This window comes from Rosa rugosa, chromosome 3 (genome assembly GCF_958449725.1).
Source record: "Rosa rugosa chromosome 3, drRosRugo1.1, whole genome shotgun sequence".
NCBI lineage: Eukaryota > Viridiplantae > Streptophyta > Magnoliopsida > Rosales > Rosaceae > Rosa > Rosa rugosa.
Window position 1 is genome coordinate 17,818,393 of NC_084822.1, and position 24,911 is coordinate 17,843,303.

At 41.4% G+C, this 24,911-nt stretch overlaps 1 protein-coding gene and 2 pseudogenes across 2 annotated transcripts; all 3 read left to right on the top strand.

The window, feature by feature from the left end:
- LOC133739433 (uncharacterized) lies at positions 1–1,944 on the top strand. Of its 2 annotated transcripts, none has more exons than XM_062167212.1 (4): positions 1–368; positions 455–497; positions 951–1,011; positions 1,225–1,944. In XM_062167212.1, the coding sequence occupies exons 1-4, from the start codon at positions 238–240 to the stop codon at positions 1,329–1,331; spliced, it is 342 nt and encodes a 113-aa protein (XP_062023196.1). In that variant the 5' UTR covers positions 1–237; the 3' UTR covers positions 1,332–1,944. The 2 variants fall into 2 exon arrangements, with proteins under 2 accessions (XP_062023196.1, XP_062023195.1); XM_062167211.1 differs by having other exon boundaries at positions 5–368; positions 945–1,011.
- A 13,659-nt stretch (positions 1,945–15,603) lies between these two features.
- On the top strand, positions 15,604–16,308 carry LOC133737352 (patellin-6-like; annotated as a pseudogene).
- A 3,927-nt stretch (positions 16,309–20,235) lies between these two features.
- LOC133737353 (protein CHROMATIN REMODELING 35-like) overlaps positions 20,236–24,911 on the top strand; it is a 5,552-nt pseudogene continuing 876 nt past the window's right edge.

Sequence of the window (24,911 nt, forward strand, 5' to 3'; positions counted from 1 at the left end):
GCTATTTTTTTCCACTTATTCTTGCCAAGTCGAATCAGGGATGGATTTGGAGACAGCAATCAATTTGGCAATGGAATTGAAGATGGGCCGCAACTATATTCTTGTCCAGAAAGGATTTCAGAGCCTGCAATTGAGATTTCTGCACACAAAATGGGTGAGGATTTCGTCCTTTATTTTACTCCTTGGTTTGATCCGTGTACAACAAAACTGAAATTTTCTTCTTGATTCTCTTCATCGATGACTCTGGGCTTTGAATGTTGTTTTCTGGTGTTGAAATTTTATCGCGGTGAGTTCGAACAAGGCAAAAGTGTGTTGTTTACTTTGAGTTGCAGGCGCATCGAAAGCAAGGCTCCTGTCTTTGACTCCAGGTACGTGTCTGAGCCAGAGAAACCCTTTGTTTCCACTGACGAGCTTCAATTAATTCTCTTCCTTTTCCTTCTTTTTTCTTTTGCAGGTGCTATAAGGAAGACACGCATAGACTATTGCTGACATCGAGAGTAAGTCTTGTTATCAGAACATTCACTTTCTTCTCTTTCCTTTTGCTTTGTGCTTTTGTCAATTTCTGCAATTGTCTTGTTGATTTCAATTAATTGAAACCTGCATGCTCAAACTGGAGCCACCGCCAAGCTTTCTTTGACTTTTCAAACTTGATTATAAAACCAATGCCAAACTATTGTTCTTTTTTTCTATGACGGCACCTCATCAAGTTTGTAACTTGGTTGTCTCATATCATTGTTAATTAAGCTTTTGAATTGTGCATAGCTTAATTAAACTTCCCCACATGGCCTGCAATATTACCAGAACACACATTTTTTTATATTGCTTTGTGATTTTGTAAGTTTCTGGAATTGTTTTGACATGCAAGAACAATGTTCTCGGTGAAGACACACTGCACCCCATTGCAACTTCAGGACCCTGACAAATATCCTTTTTTTTGTATGCAGGTACAGAACAACGACAACAGCTGCAGTGTCATAAATTGTCGAAAGTTCCAGAGCCTTGATTCCGAAGGTGAATCCTTCGTTAATTTCTTTTAGTTTCTTTGCACCGCTTTTGTGTTACTTGAATTGGTGCTCTTGAAAATAAAGTATGGACTCGGGGAAGGCTTTTTGGCTTTTGTGTTTTGAAAGGATGCAGGGGGTAATTATATGTGGTGTTTAAGTGAAGTTGACAGAGTTCCTGTTATCATTTTTCTGTTGAATCACGACCCTATATGGAAGCAAGGTCTGGATGGTGATCCACAAAGGGCCCTCTGTCAGTTCCGGTTTATTAAACTGCTGAAACTTGAGGATGATATCGGCACCCTAAGGCTCGCCGTTTCAAAGTTCTGAAAACAGTATTGGCACCGTAAGGCACCGCCACCGGAGCTTTGAAAGTTGTTTCGCCGTGCTGGAGCTCGACGACAATATCGGCACCCTAAGGCACGCCGTGTCGGAGCTTGAAGATGATACGGTACCCTAAGGCACGCCGTGCAGGAGCTCGACGACAATATCGGCACCCTAAGGCACGCCGTGTCGGAGCATATATGATATACCGTAGGGTATCTGTCGCTGGAGGCCTGCATCAATTGAGGACAGCAAAGGAAAGGTGCAGATCGGTGAAAGGCTCACCTCCTCTTTCTTGCTTTCTTCCTCTCCTTGGCTGCTATCCTCTTCACGTCCCTCTGGTCCTCCTTTTTTTTCTTTTCATGTAGTGCTTTTATATTGCACCGATCTTGAGTTTGGTTTGTATAAAGAGTTCAACTTGGAGTGAACTACTTGGGGAACTTGTATTCCGTGAAGACTACAACTCTTGTATTTTTGTAATTGCTTTGTAATCTAGATTTTGACAAAACAAGAAGTCTGACGTCTTGTAAAAATCCAATAGACCAGCTTAATGACTCTTGTGCCTTTTCCTTTTGCTTAGAGTTTTAAAAGCTATCAACTTTGTCCATCCTTTTTTCCATGAGAGGCTTTTAATTTTATTTAAATAAAGCACTCATATTTTCCTGCGATGGACGGGCCTCGTTGTAATTGGATGTGCGAATTTTTTCGTTTCAACAAGTCTGCAGTTGAATAGTATAAAGAAGCTAAAAGTTCAAATGCTAAAGAACTATCAAATGGAATAGGTGAATAGGTATATAGATCTACTTCATGTTGCAAGCGAGCCGCTTGATAATGGCATTGATCCACTTCATGATTGGATTATGCATGCACACCTCGATGATGAAGCTGGAAGACCTCTTCCACAAGTTGTAGAAACTGCAACTAATGCTAGAATCAACGTAGAGAGAGTCTTATCTGAAGAAGTTGTTAAAAATCTAGAAGATAATCCAGATAGTGATGATGCGTGGGGTGGTACAGCAACTCCAGATAGTTCTGATGATGGTAGAGAGGGTGGAAGCGGAACAGGTGGTGGAGGTGAAAGATATGAATATGGACAATTTTCTGTGGATGGAGGATTCCAATTTACCTGTGAAGGTAATTTTGATCATGCCACCCAAGATTTCAGACCACGGAGTGAGAACAGCTGGTCATGGTGCTCAAGAGAAGACCCGATATGGGAGGAGGACTAGAGGTGCAACTGATGATCAAAGTACCCCATCTGATGTTTCTTCAATTGCCTTAAGTTTTGACTCTATCAGTTTAGGCACAGAGCGCAGTGAGATCTCAAATGAATCTCATGAAGGCAACAATCAATTTGGTTATGATGCTTATGGATATAATCAATATGGAGAAGTATATGATCAGTCATCCAGTTGAGTTCATCCTTATTATCCCCTTATAGGGGAAACAGTCAGCAGCTCTAAAGAGATCTATAACTATCATGTTCATCACTACAATTCGCACTATATGGGTCATATATCTTGGTCTGATTATTGCATTTTCGTAGACCAACGAGCGGCTTTTCAACCGCCTAGAGTCTCTTTTTGGATGTAGATGAAGTTGACATTCATATGTATTTATATGTAGTTCTAAATTTCTAATAAATTGACTTTTTTCAAAAACAATATTTTCGTACCCTGTATCCCCGATATATCCCCGATATTTCCGATATCTCCCTTTTTCAAAGTACCGATAGATATGAAGATACCGATATTTAAAATCTTGATTTCAACAAGCAGTATCAAAACGACACAACCCAAAGGATCTTCAAAAAAGCTGCTTTACAGAATATGTTTGTATACATACTTTCAAAGCATAAATATCATAAATACAAGGCTCGCTAGCTAGCCACTCAGAACAACGCCAATAACGGCCAGACATGATGCCGATATCATGCACTTGCGGTATCTGGAAGCTCCAACTTTCCCACATTTGAAATGAGGGGAACCTCACCCTTCAGACTTATTACAAATAAGCAAGGTTTTAAATATCTGCGATATTTTCGATATATCCCCCGATATCTCTATTTTTCGACGGACCGATGTATCTTAGGGGGTGAATATTTTATCTTCTACCATTTCTGTGAAATTTCTCCGACATTGTCAAATATCCCCGATATATTAGATATTTGAGATATATCCCCGATAAAGTAAAGAAATATCTGTAAAATCTGATAAAAAAAATAAAAAATAGAAAAAACTCAGTAATTCTCCAAATGCAAATTTGTGTGAAGAGAGATCTCCTCAAGGAAAATTTAGGTGAGGAGATATCCCTTCAAAGAGAATTTACGTGAGTAGAAAATCCCCTCAAGACGAATCTATCAAGGCGAATCTAGGTGAGGAGAAATACCCTTAAGGCGATTCTGGTTGAGAAGTAATTCTCTAAATCCAAATCTGTGTGAGGAGAAATTTGGTACTGTGTCTGTAACTCTGTGTGTAGTCTATAACTCTGTACTCTGTAGTTGAATAATAGAAAGAAGATAAAGGTTCAATTTATTCCAGATAGTTCTGATGATGGTGGAGAGGGTGGAAGCGGAACAGGGTGGTGGAGGTGAAAGATATGAATATGGACAATCTTCTGTGGGTGGAGGATTAAACCAATTTACCTGTGAAGGTAATTTTGATCAAACCACCCAAGATGAAGACCACGGAGTGAGAACAGCTAGTCATGGTGCTCAAGGTTTTAAATATCGGTATTTTCATATCTATCGGTACTTTGAAAAATGGAGAAATCGGATATATCGGGGATACAGTGTACGGAAATATCATTTTTGAAAAAAGTTAATTTATTAGAAATTTAGAACTACATATAAATACATATGAATGTCAACTTCATCTACATCCAAAAAGAGACTCTAGGCGGTTGAAAAGCCGCTCGTTGGTCTATGAAAATGCAATAATCAGACCAAGACATATGACCCATATAGTGTGAATTGTAGTGATGAACATGATAGTTATAGATCTCTTTAGAGCTGCCGACTGTTTCCCCTATAAGGGGATAATAAGGATGAACCCAACTAGATGACTGATCATATACTTCTCCATATTGATTATATCCATAAGCATCATAACCAAATTGATTGTTGCCTTCATGAGATTCATTTGAGATCCCACTGCGCTCTGTGCCTAAACTGATAGAGTCAAAACTTTAAGGCAATTGAAGAAACATCAGATGGGGTACTTTGATCATCAGTTGCACCTCTAGTCCTCCTCCCACATTGGGTCTTCTCTTGAGCACCATGACCAGCTGTTCTCACTCCGTGGTCTTCATCTTGGGTGGCATGATCAAAATTACCTTCACAGGTAAATTGGAATCCTCCATCCACAGAAGATTGTCCATATTCATATCTTTCACCTCCACCACCTGTTCCGCTTCCAGCTGTAGTCAACATGTTTTGGAAATGTGGAGAATCAGCTTTGTTAAAAGGGACAGCATCATATATGTGGTATTTGGACACCATTGTTGCCAATAGTTCTCTACCACCTTTTAGTAATGATTTAATTGTGCTTTGTTTTGATCGACTATCTTTTGATGGCATTGCTACTGGAGGCTCAGGAAATGAGTACCGATAGGTTTTTGATCGATCAACTTGTTGCGGTTGTTGACTGCTACTACCGCCTCTCGATTGTTTTGGAAATTGAAATCTTGCACTTCTACTAAACTGAGAGTTCTTATCACGATCTACGGTTGATCGTCTTATTGCATCACGATAATCTTATCGTTCTGCAGGGTGCATGTCTGGTGGATACTGAAATCCATCATCATCATCATCATTGTCGTCATCGTCATTGTACAGACTTGTTTGATTGCCAAGATAATCATTGCATAGTTCTTCTCTAATATCATCTTGAACAGCTGCATTTTCTTGCTTAATAGAATCTTTTCTCTTTATCCATGCTATCACCTCTGTTTTGATCTCCGGTGGCACTTTGGGGCCCTGATCAATTTGGGGCCCTTTGTATAGTTTTATAAACATTGCACTTAATAAAATAAAATCAATAAAAAAGATGAATTACATTTAACTATTTAACCATCTGTAGTTTGCTTCATATCATATATCACTTTCTATTTTTAATTATGTTGATCCACTAAAACAAGAGACAACTTCCAAAAAAAAATTTCAGGTTTAAGACACAGACTACACAGTAGCTTCGTTATTCCTCACTTTTTCAAGATGCATAGCCAAAATTTAATACTCCGTACTCTGCACTCTCTTCTCATCATGTCATCCATATATGGTTCCTTAACTTCCTTCTGCAATGTCGTTTGGCCTCATTTGAATAATTGAACATTTATGGCTTTATCTTCTTTCTATTATTCAACTACAGAGTTACAAACTACATACAGAGTTACAGAAATAGTCACAGACTACACAGTACCAAATCTCTCCTCACACAGATTTGCATTTAGACTTTTAGAGAATTACTTCTCACCCAAAATCGCCTTGAGGGTATTTATCCAATTCTCCTCACCTAGATTCGCCTTGAGGGGGTTTTTTTCCTCACCTAGATTCGCCTTGAGGGGATTTTCTACTTACCTAGATTCATCTTGAGGGGATTTCTCCTCACTCAAATTTGCCTTTAGGAAATCTCTCTTCACACAGATTTTCATTTAGAGAATTACTGAGTTTTTTTTTTATTTTTACCTCAAATTTTACAGATATTTCTTCACTTTATCGGGATATATCGCAAATATCTAATATATCAGAGATATTTGACGATGTCGGAGAAATTTCGCAGAAACGGTGACAGATAAGATATTTACCCTCTTAGATATATCGGTCCGTCGAAAAAAGGAGATATCGGGGGATATATCGGAAATATCGCAGAGATTTAGAACCTTGATGGTGCTGAAGAGAAGACCCGATATGGGAGGAGGCCTAGAGGTGCAACTGATGATCAAAGTACCCCATCTGATGTTTCTTCAATTGCCTTATATTTTGACTCTATCAGTTTAGGCACAGAGTGCAGTAGGATCTCAAATGAATCTCATGAAGGAAACAATCAATTTGGCTATGACGCTTATGGATATAATCAATATGGAGAAGTATATGATCATTCATCCTTATTATCCCCTTATAGGGGAAACAGTCGACTGCTCTAAAGAGATCTATAACTATCATGTTCATCACTACAATTCGTACTATATGGGTCATATGTTTTGGTCTGATTATTGCAATTTCGTAGACCAGCGAGTGGCTTTTCAACCACCTAGAGTCTCTTTTTGGATGTAGATGAAGTTGACATTCATATGTGTTTATATGTAATTCTAATAAATTGACTCTTTCAAAAACATATATTTTCTCTTATATCCCCAATATTTTCGATATCTCCTTTTTTCAAAATTCCGATAGATATTTAAAACCGATAAGGTATCTCCATCGCCATGACATAACTGTTTACTATCTCTTCCTAATTGTCAATACTAAGTTAGGCATCAACTAAGTTAGAAATGATTATGTTAAGGAAATAACTAAGTCAAATGTAGGGAGTTTAACGTTAATAACATAGCAAATATTGCTCTCATCAGTGTTTCTTAGAGAAACTTCGTAGTGGTCATGTCGAGTTGATGCACAACCACAATATGAGTGAGGAATAGGGCCTCCAGATTTGCAATGTTAGTAAAAATATACAACATGGAGCACAAATGTGAGAACATAGTGTAGATACCTCTACTAGCATGACTAGTTTGCTATCTCACCAAGCATAATTAACACCCTCTTTGGGATACCCACAAGCCATGGTGAGGCCCAACCACTACTTGCATCTTGTAGCCCTATGTTCAAGCTACGCTACGGTATCCGGAAGTCGCAAATCCGTCGCCGGAAAGCCACATTTCCGGCCTTGCCAAGTTGCCTCCACAATAGGCTTTTCTAAGACTAGAATAGTGGGTTCTTGTCCCACATCTAAGAAAATGTAAAGGAGATGGCTTCCTTCACCTATAAAAGGAACTCTCCTCCCACAACTCAACACACTCCATTACAACATGCTTTGTAATCCCTCTTGGGCCGCAAGGCTCAACACACTAGTATAAGCTTTGTAATCGTTAATTAGATCCCCACGGATCCAAGCATTAACATTGGCGCCGTCTGTGGGAAGCCAACACAAAGGCTTCGTCACTTACCATTGAGTTAAGTCATATTAACTGAGCTCAAAATAATTTCTTTATTTGAGTTATATAATTGAAATTCTTAGCGGTAACTTGTGCCATCGGGGCCGGTCAACACGTGGTCAATGCCCAAAAATTGGTCAAAACTTGCAGAAACTACTCAAAACACCAACATATGGGCCGGTCAGTGCTCAGTCAACGCCCGACGGAGTCGGTCAACGCCCAGCGGGGTCGGTCGGTCAACGCCCATCAAGGCTTGGTCAACGCCAACTACAAAAAAAAAAAAAAAAAAAAAAAAAAAAAAAAAATCTTGGGCGGCTATTTACTCTGGACACCCAGAGATCTGTTCTTCACACCCACGACCTACAGCGCTTCTTCTCCGCTCAGCTCTCCCTCTCCGCTCCGCCAGCTCCAAACAGCAAGGCCACCTCCGCCCAACTCCTCCGCTCACTGCAGCTTCGGAGCTCCCCCGCCAATCTCCATTCTTCCGCCCATATCCATCAGCGGCACATCCCTCCGCCCATATCCGTCAGTGGTAAAAGCTCCGCCGAACACCTCCGCCGGTCAAGCCCCGCCAGCCACCGCTCCGCTGATTTTCCCCAGGGCTCCGCTGGCCACCACCGCCGACACAAACCGTCGCTGACCAAAAAGATCCGCTGACCAGAAGCTTCGCTAGCCGACCTTCTCTGGACAACATCTCTGCCAACAGAGCAGCCTCCCCTGGCATACACCGCTGACCTCCACAAATGGACAACCTCCTCTCCATACCCAGAAATATTATTGGAGCTCGTTGGCGATACCATTCACCGCCAAACTTCTTCAGCGGCACCGCCGATCTCGGTCAGCGGTAACACCGGCCTCTATCCGCGGCACCGTCGGCAAAACCAAGCTCCAGTCAGCAGCAATTCTCTTCCGCTAAGATCCATCAGCGGCACACTCTTCCGCTACTCTCCGTCAGCGGCACCGCCAAAGTTTCAAGACAGCGACGCGCCCCCATCAGTGGCATCGCTAAGCTACTATCGGCGGTACTTCTTCCGCTAAGATCCATCAGCGGCACCCTCTTCTGCTAAACTACACCAACGGGCAACCGCCAACCGCCACTCTTCCAGCCAGCGGTAACTCAGCGCCAGCAGCAGCAACTCCAGCGGCATAAACCCAGCAGGGACCAGGGGTTCAGCGGCAACAACCCAGCGACGAGGGCAAGCCCACTCTAGCGTTCAGTCTGATCTAGTGTGCAACCACAAGTCAACCCAGTTTCTGGCCTTCGGTGTTCAAACGCACTGCACTAGTGAGGAGACTTGCAACCGTTGAATACACACACTGATCTGGATACTCTTTCAACGCATATTCATCGCACCTCAGACATCACTCGAGCTTTGAGCGACAAATACTCCAGTCATTCATCACCGCTCACATGAGATAGAACCGTGCGAAGAATATGGAATGCCATGAGGCACCCACCGCGAACTTCACAACATAGCTCCCTGATGGCACCCATCGATGAAAAAGACAGATAGTTCTCGTTTCATCAAAACTTCAAACACGTGAATTTCACGACTCCATATTCATTTATATCTTCACACGTGCCCTATCAAAAACGGAGCGCATTGACACTTGACAAACCCTTTACACGTAGCCTCAAACGCTACGCACAAATCAATATGTGCTATTTAATCAATTACTTGAGTGCTAGTGGCCGCATATATACTCCCTTATTATATTTAAGCATTCACTGCATTGATTATCATGTAGCCTCCAAAATTGAACACAGACACCATCTACCACTTCGTCTTTGCCACTCTTTTGTCTTGTTCTAAAGAGTACTTTATGTAATCACCATATCAAAGACTTTACTCACTGAAGGCAGCGGCCATGCATCAATTATGGCTTCACATGCATATGTGCTACGTATCCAGGCCTTTAGTTTATAAATTACAAAGGAATCTAAACATATCTTACTCTTCCAGCAAGAATAAGTCGAAATTCTAAATTACTTTCAATTATCTACGACCTCATGCTCGAGTAATTGTGTCATGTTCATCTACTACATTTCAAAGTGGATACATGTAATCAAATATGTCATTTTGCCGTCAACTACTACTTCACATATATACTTTGCTTAATATCTTATCAAAGTACATATACAAAGTACATATGCAAAATATTAGTGTTGATTTTGCATCCACATGTACTAATCACCTTTTTTCGTTGCAAGGGGGATATAATCATCAATCACCCCTCCATTTCACGGGATCACCATCTTTCTATTAGGGTGCTTCGTCGGGCCATGGACCGTCATGCTTGAACAACTCCAACATGATTTGAGTACTCATATCAATGCCAACTCCAACTCGGCATAAGATAAGTCACACTATCTTATCTTTTACGTTCTTGCAATTAGAGCCTTTGCCATGACTATACATGTCTCCATGACACTTAAGCATGCCTACAACATGTTATTAGCAACTTTACTACAAGTATATGCTATACACATATGCCATACTTCTATTTAATTGCAACTCAATTAAATAAACATGGGACACTCAAAACAAAATATTATTACTTGCTCTATGTGTTTATCATTTTTCATACAGATACAAACTTTACGAGTCTATGGTCTACGACCAACCGCCAAGCGGTAAGGCAACGCCTCATAATGACAATGACCGCTACGTGGCATTGCAGTCAAGTTTCTCCTCAGAGAAATAGTAAAGGGACTAGTTAACACAGCCTACGGCAGCCATTGATCCGGCAGTTAACCCCGACGCTTGGGTACCAAAGATTGGGCTCGCTACCCAACACCCTCTACTCCGCGCAGCTCCCCTCATCAAACAATTTTCCGACCATCCGGAGGTCTATAGCCAGGAGTGGGGGACTCCTCGCAGGGCCTGGCAGGGGCCCACCCGAAAGGGCAAAAGCGTTCGCTCCGACCAATTCTAGATGGACGACGCACTCGCACTAATTATGCTTGATGTAAGGCACAAAGCTACGCTTTGGTATCAACCCGCAACAACACCCTCCTTGACTGGGGACTTCGGAGACTTGTACATACAGCCCAGCATAATTAGCAACGGTCACGCTCATGCCTCAGGGCATCACCTCGAGCTACCCGTTAAATGCCCCGCCGAGCTTTTCGCGCTCGTGCCTCAGCGGCACCGCCGAACTTTTCGCGCTCGTGCCTTAGTGGCACCGCCAAACTTTTCGCGCTCGTGCCTCAGCGGCACCGCCGAGCTCTTCGCACTCGTGTCTCAGCGTCACCGCCGAACTATTCGCGCTCGTACCTCAGCGGCACCGCCGAACTTTTCGAGCTCGTACCTCAGCGGCACCGCCGACTTTCCCGCTCTTGCCTTCGCAGCACCCCGAGCTTTCGCTCACGCCTTCCCGGCACCCACGAGCTTCCGCTCACGAGCTTCCCGCTCACGCCTTCGCGGCACCCCGAGCTTCCGCTCACGAGCATACCGCTCATGCCTTCGTGGCACCCTTGAGCTTCCGCTCACGAGCTTACCGCTCACGCCTTCGCGGCACCCTCGAGCTTCCGTTCACGAGCTTTTGCTCATGCCTTCGCGGCACCCCGAGCTTTCGCTCATGCCTTCCCGGCAACCCCCGAGCTTCCGCTCATGCCTCCCCGGCAACCCACGAGCTTCCCGCTCATGCCTCCCCGGCAACTCACGAGCTTCCCGCTCATGCCTTCCCGGCAACCCACGAGCTCCCCGCTCATGCCTTCCCGGCACCCCGAGCTTCCCGCTCATGCCTTCCCGGCACCCCGAGCTTCCGCTCATGCCTTCCCGGCACCCCGAGCTTCCGCTCATGCCTTCCCGATACCCCGAGCTTCCCGCTCATGCCTTCCCGGCAACCCACGAGCTCCCCGCTCATGCCTTCCCGGCACCCCGAGCTTCCCGCTCATGCTTTCCCGGCACCCCGAGCTCCCCGCTCATGCCTTCCCGGCAACCCCGAGTTTCCCGCTCACGAACTTTCCGCTCATGCCTTCCCGGCAATCATCGAGCTTTACGCTCATGTCTACTCGACACACCACACGTTAATGGAACATTGAATTTTTCTACCATTTGTCGTTTACCAACCGCGACAAATCAAATTCTTTTCGCGTTCAATTAATACGAGCAAAAACCAAACAGACACAACCGTACGTGCGGTCATCGTTCATGAGTTACAAATGCATACCTTCGCGGCACTCATGCAACTTACATCTCACGAGCGTAACCCCATCAAACTCGACCTCGTTCGTCTCCTTGCGCGCATAACACATTTATCATATGCAATCCATTTGCATCAACATATTTCACGCACCCCATATGTTTATATATGCCAACGCATACCCATACAACTCACATTTGTTGCCCAATGCAACGAGCATTCTACGTATGCCGGTTTTTGTCTTTGTTGTGCAGGTTAACGAGTCCCTTCTTGCTTACGGAGTTCGGGGACTTGTAAGGGCTCCGTACCGCCCGGTTACTTATGCTTGGTGACATCATATGTATAACTCCTCAACCAAGAAACTCCTCTTACTTGGGGACTTCGGGGACTTGTAGATACCTCTACTAGCATGACTAGTTTGCTATCTCACCAAGCATAATTAACACCCTCTTTGGGACACCCACAAGCCATGGTGAGGCCCAACCACTACTTGCATCTTGTAGCCCTATGTTCAAGCTACGCTACGGTATCCGGAAGTCGCAAATCCGTCGCCAGAAAGCCACCTTTCCGGCCTTGCCAAGTTGCCTCCACAATAGGCTTTTCTAAGACTAGAATAGTGGGTTCTTGTCCCACATCTAAGAAAATGTAAAGGAGATGACTTCCTTCACCTATAAAAGGAACTCTCCTCCCACAACTCAATACACTCCATTACAACATGCTTTGTAATCCCTCTTGGGCCGCAAGGCTCAACACACTAGTATAAGCTTTCAAGTGGACGTAGTCTCCCGCCAAGGCGGAGACGAACCACTATACATCTTGTGTCACTCTCTCTCTCTCTCTCTCTCTCAACTTATCGTTAATTAGATCCCCACGGATCCAAGCATTAACACATAGTATGGGAGCAAAAATCACAATAAGTGATGAAGGAGCATTGCCCGAACTTTGTAGGTGTTCTAGTTTGGATTTGAAGATGTTGAAGGAAATATATATACCTTTATGAAGTGGTGGTAGAAATCTACGTATATGAAGTAGTACTTCATATGACAAATCTAGTAGTGTTTAGGCTTGAAATGTAGGGATTTAAAGGTGACTTTAGTCATGTTGGGGTTAAGTCCAAGATATATAAAGATGGTATGGAGGATTTAACTTAAATTCATGTGTTTGGGCTTAAGATAAATTAGCAAAATTTATCAATTAAAACAAAGTTTGTGCCTCAACAATTATAATTTCTACATCTTGATTCTCCCTGTTTGAACCCAAAATGAGCATTTTGGCCTGACAAGGCGTGTCTTGGAGAAATTGAGCCAATGTTAGTGGCTCAAGCTATATATTGTCGACAAGTTTGAAATATATTATTTAGAGGCTCAATAAAGCCTACCTGTAGAATTATGGAAGATTATGCTAGCTGCAAGAAAAGGAAATGATGGAAGCATGGAAATGAAAAGTCAACTTTAGCACATTTTCCTACTTCGGCTAGGAGAAACAGAGCTAAACAAGGAAGGAGGGGGGGGGGGGGCAGACTAACCAAAAAAAATCCAAATGAGCTAAAACTTTCCAGATTCATTCTAGACATCCCAAGGATCATTTCTTATGAATAGTGCAAGAGCTAGTTTGGAGTGGAAAACCTTCATTTCCTTGGTCCAGTTTTCTGAAAGACAAAACTGAAAACCTGACCTGCAAGGAGTCCATCAGCGTTTCCAGCCCAACCACATGGAAGTAAGCTCTGAAATTTTATCAGAATGATCTACACTCATGGTGGATCATTTGATATGAAGAAGTCGAAGGCCCATTCTGAATTTTTTGTGGAGATATAATTGAAGGAATAAAGGAGCAAAAAGTGACTCAAAACCACTCCAAAACTCATCATTTTCAATTCCATTAAGTGCTCCATTATCTCCATTTAGTGCTCCATTATCTCCACTAGTGCTCCATTATGATTTGTTTACGGCCAACCACTTTGGCATGGTAGCTCATATATAGAGGCTACAATGAAACAACACAGCACACAATTCATCAATACATCTCTATGATCATCCAAGCCATTCCAGAGCAGCCCCTCTCCTTCTCTTACCGGTGACCACACTCTAGTCCCAGAATCCTCAGGAGCCGACTGTCAGTGCCACCAAAACCTCTGTCAAAATGCTTCGGTCCTAGTCTCCTCGGGAGCCGACTGTAGTACCGCGACCACAACGATTACGGAGCCAGCCAAGCAAGGGTAACGCCCTCGCAAACCAGCCAAGCTAAAGTCACGCTTTAGCAAGTTCTCCCCACTTCCTAGTGATTTTCGCTCTGCTTGATCTACTACGTCGAGTATCGATTGTGTGATTTTGAAGAAGCTTAGCAAAAGTCCTCACCACGAGGCACAAAGAATCCTGCGACAAGGTTGGTGCTCTCCTCGTCCACAATCGCTCAAAAGAAGTCAGGTCAAGGGACACCCCCGTCGACCGCACCCGAACGGTGCTGGCACGCCCGCGCAGAAAAGAGACTGTTGACCAGCTGCAACAAAACTGGAGCCAAACACCCCCATCGAAATAAATCTCTCTATAGAAAACCCTCAAAATTCATTATTAATTTCTAATAATTTTTCAGAAATTATTAAGTTGATTGTTAGGATGATTTCGTGGTTCGAGGGTGAAGCGAAAGTGTTTCGGACGAATAATTACTCGAAAACGTTTTATTTTGAGGGGTTAAAAGGTTGACTTTTTATTCATTGAGTTTCTCTAAAAACTTCCTTCACAAAAGTTGTATAGCACGTCGTTACGAGTTCATGGATATGTGGAACGCGAAAATCAAAGTTCGTATGAAGAAGTTATGCTCGACTGAAGTTATTTCTATTTTTAGAAATTTTAGTATAAATAGGAAAAATCAGAAATTAATTTCAGAGTTTCCTTTTTGGGAAACTTTCCGGATTTTTCCGGAATTCTCTCCGTTCTCTCTCCTCTTCAGAACCTTAGGATCCGCCGAATACCAGCCAACCTGACCTGACTTTTCCTGCCGATTCCTACATCCTCCTGCAGCGGCACAGACCCAGACTAACGCGCCTCGTTGTCTCCATCCTCCCTATGGTGACAGTCGTCGCCAAATCTCACCGGAAACTAGAGATCGAAGTGCACGGATTCAACAACAGTGGACCCGGTCGGATTTTTTTATTTTGGCTGCTGCTGAGCTCAAAACTGGTCACGTTGTTACGCTCTATTCCTCCTGATCACAGCCATACAAGCCTTGAAGCTCGATTCGAAGTATGGTGGTCGGAATCACGATTTGAAGTTCAACAGTTGAGATTTTTCGGGCTTGTTCTAGCTCGATCTAGGCCGAATCGGCCTTAGTCCCATGTATAAAAGTTGCTCCCCTTGATGTGATCTACAAGTTGGTATGAGCTGATCCTCCAGATTTTGGTGTCGGTCCAGCGACGAGCCGCTTGTGGCAACGCGTGGCGGCGTGTCGAGCCTCCTTTGGGACAGTTGTTTGTCATTTTATCATTTACTCGTCGATACGAGCATTTTGATATATGATTTGTAGCATTTAGAGATCGTTTGTAATGTTAGGGTTTTTCCGTAATTTTAATTATCTCGGTTTTCGATCCGTGAGGATCCGACCGTTGGATCGACTTGTCGTTTTGATATATTGATCTTAGGAGTGTTCCGAAGACTTTAGGTGGTCTCGAGTGAAGTTTCGTCGTGATTGGAGTTACTTTCAGGTTTTAGTTCAAATAGGGGTTTCGAACTTTAATCGCTCTGTGTTTCGTGTACTGGGATGAGACCGTATGTGATTAGGTGCTTGACGAAGTCGTTTTGAGCGGATTTGTTGGTTTTGAGCTTTATCCAAGGCTCATAGAACATTGTTGCTTAGCTCACCAGCCTCCCTTTCCAGTAGTGCCAGCATAACATCACCACTGTCGATTGCTAGCCCTCTAGCCCCGCGACAGCATTCTCGTCTTCGTCAGCGGAAATCTCCAACTCGCCGGTGAACAACACGCCCTCTCCAACAAATCCCTCTCGCCTCCCCAAAACCCTCCAAGAAAAGCTTCGTCATCTCTCTAATGTAGGTCGCCACCCTCCGAACCCAGTCTTTCAAGGAAGACACCTACTTCGTCTCCAGTCTTAAGTCATTGGAGAAGAAGGCGCTCCAGGACCTCAAGGACAAGCTCATTGCCTCTGACTCCTGCGATGGGGCCATGTGGGGTGTCAAATTGCTCCCCAGAGACGACAAAGATGACGTCATCCTCCTCAAGTTTCTCCGAGCCTTGGATTTTCGAGTTGCTGACACTTTCAACATGATAGTCAAGTGCCTGGGGTGGAGGAAGGAGTTCGGAGTAGACGAGGTTGCTGAGGAGGACTTGGGATTTAAGGAGCTCGAAGGTGTTGTTTCTTACATGCACGGATTTGATAGGTGCGAACACCCTATTTGTTATAATGCTTATGGAGTGTTCAAGGACAAGGACATGTATGAGAGGATTTTCGGGGACAAGGAGAAGCTCAAGAAGTTCTTGAGATGGAGAGTTCAGGTCCTTGAAAAGGGTATCAATGTCTTGCATTTTAAGCCAGGAAGGATCAACTCCATCATCCAAGTCACTGATCTCAAGGACATGCCCAAAAGAGAGCTCAGGGTTGCTTCAAATCAGATCATTTCGCTATTTCAGGACAACTACCCAGAAATGGTGTCCAAAAGGGTAGTGAACTCTTGATTAATTCTCATATGGGTAGTTAATTATGTTGTGGGATTGTGATTTTTGAGATGTTTGTGATGTAGGTTTCTGGGTTGTGAGAAATTGGCAATGCTTTGCTTTGAGAATAGGGGAAAAGTTGATCATGCGGTAGCCATTTCCATTTGCTACCACTCTCTCTCTCTCTCTCTCTCTCTCTCTCTCTCTCTCTCTCTCTCTCTCTCTCTCTCTCTCTCTCTCTCTCTCTCTCTCTCTCTCTCTCTCTCTCTCTCTCTCTCTCTCTCTCTCTCTCTCTCTCTCTCTGTAATGGAAGTGTTGTTGGTGTTAATTAAGTAAAAAAAAAAAAAAAGAGTTGGACCGAATTACCTCTCAAAATATGCCACATGGTCAGCTAGTTAACGCCGTTCTTGGGTCGAGCTTCAAACTTGGGGTACCAAAGTGATAGTTTTGCATAGTCAAGTATTGAAGTTAATTAAGAGTGGGCTTTAGTTCGGGTACTGTTTGTATATTTTTCTCAAAATAAAAATGGCAGTTCGCGTAACTTCAGTTAATGCCGTCATGAACGGGAAGTATGAAAGTTGATCAATAAAAAGAAATTTAGGTACCAAGTTGATAGTTTATAAACTTGAGATACCAAAGTGTCGAATGGACTAAAATTGGGGTGTTGTTGTGAGTTTTTCTCTTAACGATATAATGGACGGAAGTACTAAATAGGCTAACAGAGAGATAGTACGGGTACCAGTAGACTCTTTAAAAATTTCTAGGTACCAAAAACTGCATTTGGTAATAATTCAAGTACCATATGTGAATTTTACCCTAGTTAGGAAATTACACGTAACGTTTAATGAATTTATTACATTATTTTATGAATTTATAATATTTCTATTTTTGTTAAATTGTATTTACAAATATTACTTTGTCACGTGAAGAATTTATTGTACTCTTTGACGCAGACGGGATGAAATCAGCTGTCTCCAATACACTATCCCAATTCTGTCTCCATGCAATCATTGGTCTACAAAGATTAAGAAAATTTTCTTAATCGTTTGTTCTATTTTTTATTCTTTGTGGACCAGTGAATGCATGGGGACAGAATGAGGATAGTGTAATTGGGAACAGCTGATTTCATCCCGACGCAGACGAGCAATTCTTTTAAATTAATTGCTTCCAACACCTGGATTTCATGCACAGTGGAGTGCAAATATTGTTGAATTCTATGAGATTCGTGTCAGAGACGTGAATTAAATTCTACTTATATATAAAGGGGGGGGGTTTTAATTCTTTCTCTTCAGAGCAGATATTCTTCGATTTGAGACGTGAATCTTACTGCTATGTAAAAGTCCGAGTTTCAGTTCTTTCTCTCCATTTAGGCATTTGACAAATAGCCTTAGCCTAAAAGATCATATCAAATCTGTTGTGAAATCGATTGAGGTAACTCTCTATTCATGTTTTTCTTGATTGTATTCATTACTCGGAATCGTAGTTGAAGATCTAAGGTTATGCTTGCTCGTTGTTGAGGTTATTGTAAGAAATGACTTTCTCTGTTTCATTTCTATTACCTGAATTAATTTTCATATATATTAAATCTAGTTTTTAGAAGTGATCATAACGTTGCTTTCATATTCTAGTTGAGTGTTCCATTAATCTCTTACAGTATTTATATAATCTCGAGTTAGCATTAAATAGAGTTCATTTTCACACATTCACAATTGATTTTAGTTGTGTATATGCACTTTTGTGCCGAAAATGTGAAAGAACAATTTTGAAGGAACAATTTGGAATTTGTGGATAATCAAATGGTTCTAGAAATCAAATTCTATATTGCTTCTTCCAATAATTCAACTCAGATTTCAAAATTGTTTTAAATTTTAAAAAAAATCTTTATTGATTGGATTTGAGCCGAATGTCTTTGTCTTTCACAGTCCTGATCACATGGTCAGTTGCTGACCATGGATTTTCTGGTCACTGACCGTCCGATCTCAATCGGACGGTTGACAGCTTTCATCTTAAATCTCATTACTTAGCTGTCAACCGTCCGATCTCAATCGGACGGTCAGTGACCAGAAAATCCATGGTCAGCAACTGACCATGTGATCAGGATCGATGTCTTTCAATTCGATTTTAGAACAAGATGAATTCAATTAATACGGTAGAAATATTCAATTTCCGACATATTTTTTATTTGTTTGGTTATATTGAAAGAGAATCGAATTCACGATGCCTAAACTCCTAGTCCTAACCCAATTATCAGCCCAAGTACCCGATTCTCACTTCTTGGGCTAACTCAGAGGTGATTTTTGACAAATAAAAATGGGCTCACATTTCATTTTCTGATGGACAAGCCCGGGAAAAAAAAAAAAAAAGGGAAAAGGAAATCTTGGCTATGCTGCAACTGTGTTTTCCGACCAAAACAAAAGAAAAGAAAAAAGAATTGCAACTGTTGAAACTTGAAAGAAAGAGTAAAAACTTAAAAGAAGTGTGAAAAAAAGATGACTTACTTTAGATGTTTCTCACTGTCAGTCTCACTCTCTCTCTCTCTCTCCTGCTTCCCAAGAACCTGTTTTGGGACCCCTTCGTCAACCCTGTACTCTCTACTGGCATTACATTTCCTTGTTGAGGAAGCTACCCTTTACCCTTTGCTCTCTTCCTTCCCACCCCATTTTCTTCATCACTATTTCATGTCCCCCAGCTCTGTTCCACCCCCCTACTTTCACAGCTTCAAAGGTTTCAAATTTTGGATTCCTTTTTGGGGTTTCTGTAATTTCATTTCCTCACTTTGCATTCAGTGATTGCTTGTTTGCTTACATTCAGTGCTTTTCTTCTATGCTTGTCACTTCATTCTTCATGAATGAAGCAAGCTTTTAGGTTCCCAAAAGATGAACAGTAATTTCATTTTTTTTTTTTAAAAAAAGGAACAGTAATTTTGTGCTTTGTGTTTTCATCCCTTTGTTTTTGGTCCCAATTTATCTTTTTTTCTGCTAAAGTTACCAACTTTGAGTAATATGCAGATGGATGGTAGATTTCTCCAAGTTTCAGATAATGAAATCGTACCCGCATTTCATTCCAAAGTTCTTTTAGTTCTTTCAGTGGAACTAATAAGACTTTTCTGTTGGCCCCAAATTGGTGGAATAATGGGTTATTGACTGATTGCTGTTCCTTAACTTTTTGCAGGGACCCAACAAATGGAGCTTTAGAAATTTCGGTTTAGGCTGTGTGCTGGTGGGTCTCCAAGTCTCTTCCAACTTTATGTGGGTAAGTTTTCTGCAGATTATTTCATTGTCTGAGTAATGCTGAGATGATATGATGTATTCCTTGCTAGATTTTGGTGTTGTGTATGAATTTGGGGGAATTCTACGATATGTTAACGTATGACATACATATAATTACCACTTTTAGGAGTTAATTAATTACTCAAACGAGAACCTACTTTACTCTAATGAGGATATTATTTATCTTTACGTTGACTTTTTCTTAGTTACCACATGAGTGATAAATATTACATAAATTATGATATGTATGATAAATGTTAACATACTATAGCCTTACCATGAATATGACATAGTCATGTTGGGAGTATGTGCAAAAGTTCATTGCTTCATTACTTTGTTAGTTTTAGATAGAGTGATGGAATCAAAATGGACAGATGTTGATTCATCTTTCTAGTCTTACTGTAATTGCTTACTATTGAAAAATAGAGTTGCCTTCCAATGGGAACAAAAGGATGAAAATTATCTTCGTTACACAAGACTTCTTGAATGGTAATGGATGACTCTGACCCATTTTGCATCCTTTATCTTGCAGCAATTCTAAGATTCAAGTAAACTCGGGGAGGTCCAAAAGGAAAAAGAGGCCCTTCTTGTTTGAAATTACCATTATTGAACAAGGACACATCCTACACCTTCAATTATGTCCAACGGTGTGCCAAAAAAACGAAATCATTCAAATTTTATGGCACTAGCACAACCTGTCATTGACCTTAGTTCCAATGGTGAAGACAATGGTAGGAGGAGGTCATCGAATGTGCATCAGAAGATAAAGCTGGAACCTCCTCCGGAACACCATCAACAGGTCATGGATATGGAGGTTCAGTATCCAAACAATCTTACAGCACTAGCACCTCCTGCCATCGTCCTTAGTTCTGATGACGAAGACAATGGAAGTAGGGAGCCACTTCATCTGTATCCGAAGATTGTATTGGAGCCTCCTCCTCCTACAGAACATGATCAACGTGTCATTGATATGAAAACTAAATCTTCAAACAATATTGCAGCAGTAGGACCATCTGTGGTTTTCCTTAGTTCCGATGATGAAGACGATGAGAGTAGGATGATATTTCATGAGAAGGTTGTCTTGGAGCCTGTTGATAGACTTCTAAAGAAGAGCTCTATGGTATGTTCTTCCCCTGCATTCGAACTAGTAAAGTTGCATGCCTGAACAATGTTGACATCAACTACTAATTTGATTTCAGATTTAGTGTAAGAAATGGGAAATCTAAGTTGTGAAATTTATTTGGCCAGAATGTCTACTATATATTCTTTCAAGTTTTGCTTCCTCTATGAATCAGTGTTCAGTTCTTTGTTATCCTACGTACATGCTGATTATGACAATCATCATTTAATGTCCAGGATAGTGTAGAGATGAATGCTCAAAGAAAAGAGTTGGAAACTATACCTGGATTGAATATGGGGATGCATAAAGACATAAAGGTTGGTACATTGAGGATATGGTGATTGGCCAAGAAGCCATTGTTCAAATTATTTCCTATGTTATCCTATATGCATATTGATTTTCATGGTTATCATATTCTGGTTCAGGACGGTGTAGAGAGCACGGATCATATCTGGATAGATAAAGATGTAGATGTTGGTGCAGCAGAAGATGCGGCCGGTCTAGAACTCATTGATTGTCACGGGCATGATATTCTGGTTCAGGATTGTTTAGCAAGCAAAGATCACATAGAAGAGTTGAAAACATTGGCCGAAAAAGATGTAGATATTGATGGAGACAGAACTTCTGAAAAGGAGTTCAGTGATCAAAGTAATTCTGAAAGTATAGAAGATATACAAAGCATAGCTCCAAGCACAGAGGTCGGAACTCTAGTTCATGAAAATGATATGGTGGCTGGGGAAGGTAATGTGGAAGATGATATGAAGGATAGTGGTAAAATCAATGTTGAGGAAGATGATAGACATGACACAGAGGAAGATGATGAAAACAATATCAAGGAAGATGATCTGAGCGATATTGAGGAAGATGATGTAAATGATAATGAGGAAGATGATGCAAATGATATTGAGGGAGAAGATCTAACAGATGCATGGAACGAGATGACAATGGCATTAGAATGTGCCAAGGTATGTGCATTAGATTGCTCAAAGCATACCAAATTCTTCATCTTTTATTTTGCAATAAAATTTCAATCAGACTTGCAGGAAGTTTTTTTTTATTATTGTTGTTATTTCTCATTAAAAAAAAGGATAATATCAAGTTTATGCTGCCTGCTTCTTATAGGATATTGCTGTCGATCCTTCAGATGATGAGCCATCTAGTGAACGCGGGGAAGAATGTGATCACTACTTCATCCTGAAGGATGATCTTGGGTTAGTGTGTCGTATTTGTGGAGTTATTCAGAAGGGGATTGATACCATATTTGAGTTCCAGTATAATAAGGTATTGGTGCTTTCTTTCCACATGCAATTAATTATATAAGGTTTGATGAATGAACTAGTGAACTACTCATTGCCTTATTGGTGGCTCGATTTATTATTATTATTATTATTATTATTATTATTTTTCAGAAGTCTCTAACAGCTGCAGGATTACTAAGTGATCCTAAAATCTAAATTGAGAAAAATGATAAGGTGGTACTTATAGTTGGGGACATACTATCTAGCTTTGAAGTGGGAATTTAATTTAGTCGCAACTCCTCTCCATTCAATTTTTATTATTTGTTTACATTAGAATCAAACTATAAAAAAATTTCCAGAGCTGTGTAGTAATTACCTAGCCCGCTGTTTATCCTGCATCGGAAGGCTATTACTCAGCTGTGATCTTTCTTTATCATATGTAATCTTTTATCACTGAACTATGTTTGATAATTTATGAACCATCTCTTTTATCTTGGCTGATTGCATGTTTATCTGATCAAAGCAACATCTCTGATCGGTTCTGTTAATTTCTTCTCCTGCATGCTTTCATATTCTGATCCTTCATCCTTGTCTTTTTATCATCAGGGAAAAAGGAGTACACGCACTTATGTGCAAGAGCCGCGGGATGCCAACAACACAGAGCCAACTGAGAGTTCCTCACTTGGAGTCAAGTTTACTACTGGGCGTGATTTAATGGAAACAGAATTTTCTGCTCATCCAAGTCATAGAAAGCACATGAAACCACATCAAGTAGAGGGGTTTAATTTTCTTTGTAGCAATTTGTTGGGAGACAACCCAGGCGGTTGCATTCTTGCTCATGCCCCTGGTTCAGGAAAGACTTTTCTGGTTATAAGTTTTGTCCAGAGTTACTTAGCCAGGTTTCCCCATGCTAGACCACTTGTTGTTCTACCTAAAACCATTTTGGATACATGGAAGAAAGAGTTCCGGTTATGGCAAGTTGAGGACATTCCTTTGCATGATTTCTATACTTCCAAGGCAGACAAGCGGTCTCAACAGTTGAATGTATTAAAACAATGGGTAGAGCAGAAGAGCATCCTTTTCTTAGGATACCAACAGTTCTCTACTATAATGTGCGACATTGGCAGTAGCAAGACATCGGATAAATGCCGAGAAATTCTGCAGAAGTCCCCTAGTCTTCTCATATTGGATGAAGGTCACACACCAAGGAATGATGAAACTAATCAGTTTCAAGCTCTTGTAAGAGTACAGACCCCACTGAAAGTAGTTCTCTCAGGAACACTCTATCAAAACCATGTCAAAGAAGTCTTCACTCTCTTAGATCTTGTTCGTCCAAAGTTTCTGAAATTGGACACTTCCCGGGAGATTGTGAAGCGGATCATGAGCATAGTACGGATATCGGGTGTGAGGAAACAGTTAAAAGGTGGAGGAGATTCAGCTTTTTTTGACTTAGTAGAGCATACCCTCAAGAAAGATGAAGACTTTAAGAGGAAAGTAGCTATTGTACAAGATCTTCGAGAAATGACCAGGAAGGTGCTCCATTATTATAAAGGTGACTTTTTAGATGAACTTCCTGGCTTGTTGAGTTCACACTACTACTCGGCCTCACTTCAAGACAGAAAGCTGAATTTGAAAAATTGAAGGGATTGGACAAGTTAAGGAGAATGCCTGTGGGGAGCCTTGTCTCAATGCATCCAGAGTTGAGATATCTTTCAGAGAAAAATCCATCAACTGAGAAGGGCTGCACAGTTGATAATAAGACGATGGATCGATTCTTAGAAAAGTTAAACTTCAGAGATGGAGTAAAAGCTAAATTCTTTCTTAATATGCTTGCATTGTGTGAATCAAATGATGAGAAGCTACTGGTTTTCAGCCAATATCTCCTGCCCCTGAAACTTATGGAGAGATTAGCTGTGAAGGAAATGGGTTGGAGTCTCAACAAGGAGATTTTTGTGTTAACTGGTGATACAAACTCTAGGCAAAAAGAATGGTCTATGGAACTCTTTAACACCTCACCGGATGCTAAAGTGTTATTTGGTTCCATTAGAGCTTGTGGGGAAGGTATCTCGCTTGTGGGAGCTTCTCGTGTCCTTATTATGGAAGTCCAGCTCAACCCTTCAGTGACTCGGCAAGCAATCGGACGTGCATTTCGACCAGGTCAGAAGAAGAAAGTGCACGTCTATAGATTGGTTGCTGCTGACTCACCAGAGGAGGATGACCACGTGCTCTCTTATACCAAGGAGATGATATCAAAGATATGGTTCGAGTGGACTGAGAGCTGTGGACATCAAGACTACTCTGGTATGAAGACTGTAGATCTAAATGACTCTGGTGATATGTTCTTGGAAAGTCAGTTGTTGAAGGAAGATATAAAGGTTTTGCAGAAAAGGTTTGTGCTTTCTTCTTACCTTCGAATTCATTGCATCTTCATGCATGTATATTCATTAATTCTGCCCAGATAAGATCTTGCTTTAAATTTTGCGCAGGTAAAACATCAAGGACTCTAGGAACATCTATATAATCTCACCCATTCCTTCATGACTTTCAAAGCTTCAAGGACACCGGCATTCTCAGTGTAGGTAGTCCATTTGAAACATGCATATATGCGGGTAGTAGATATGCAACTGCTGAGGAGTTCCTTCTTTTTGTATTTATATATGCAGACTGCAATGCCAATTGTTAATGTACATGTGGGTTTAGAAATTTATCAGATTCAGGTGCTGATAGAGCTTATAATCTCTTTGTGACATTTACCTGAAGGGGAAAAGAATTCAGAAAGAGCAAGGGCTGACAATATCAGCCAATTATGTTCTAGTATCTCAGAAGAAGTTTCAGAATTTCATAATGATGCTAAATTTATATGATATATATAAAGTTAAGATTGCTAAACTTGTCTTTGTAAGGGATGCATGCAAGCATAAAATAACTCATCTTAAGAAGATTCATACCGTAAGCATAAGATTACTTCTGAAATAATATGTTCTCTGGTCGTATCAG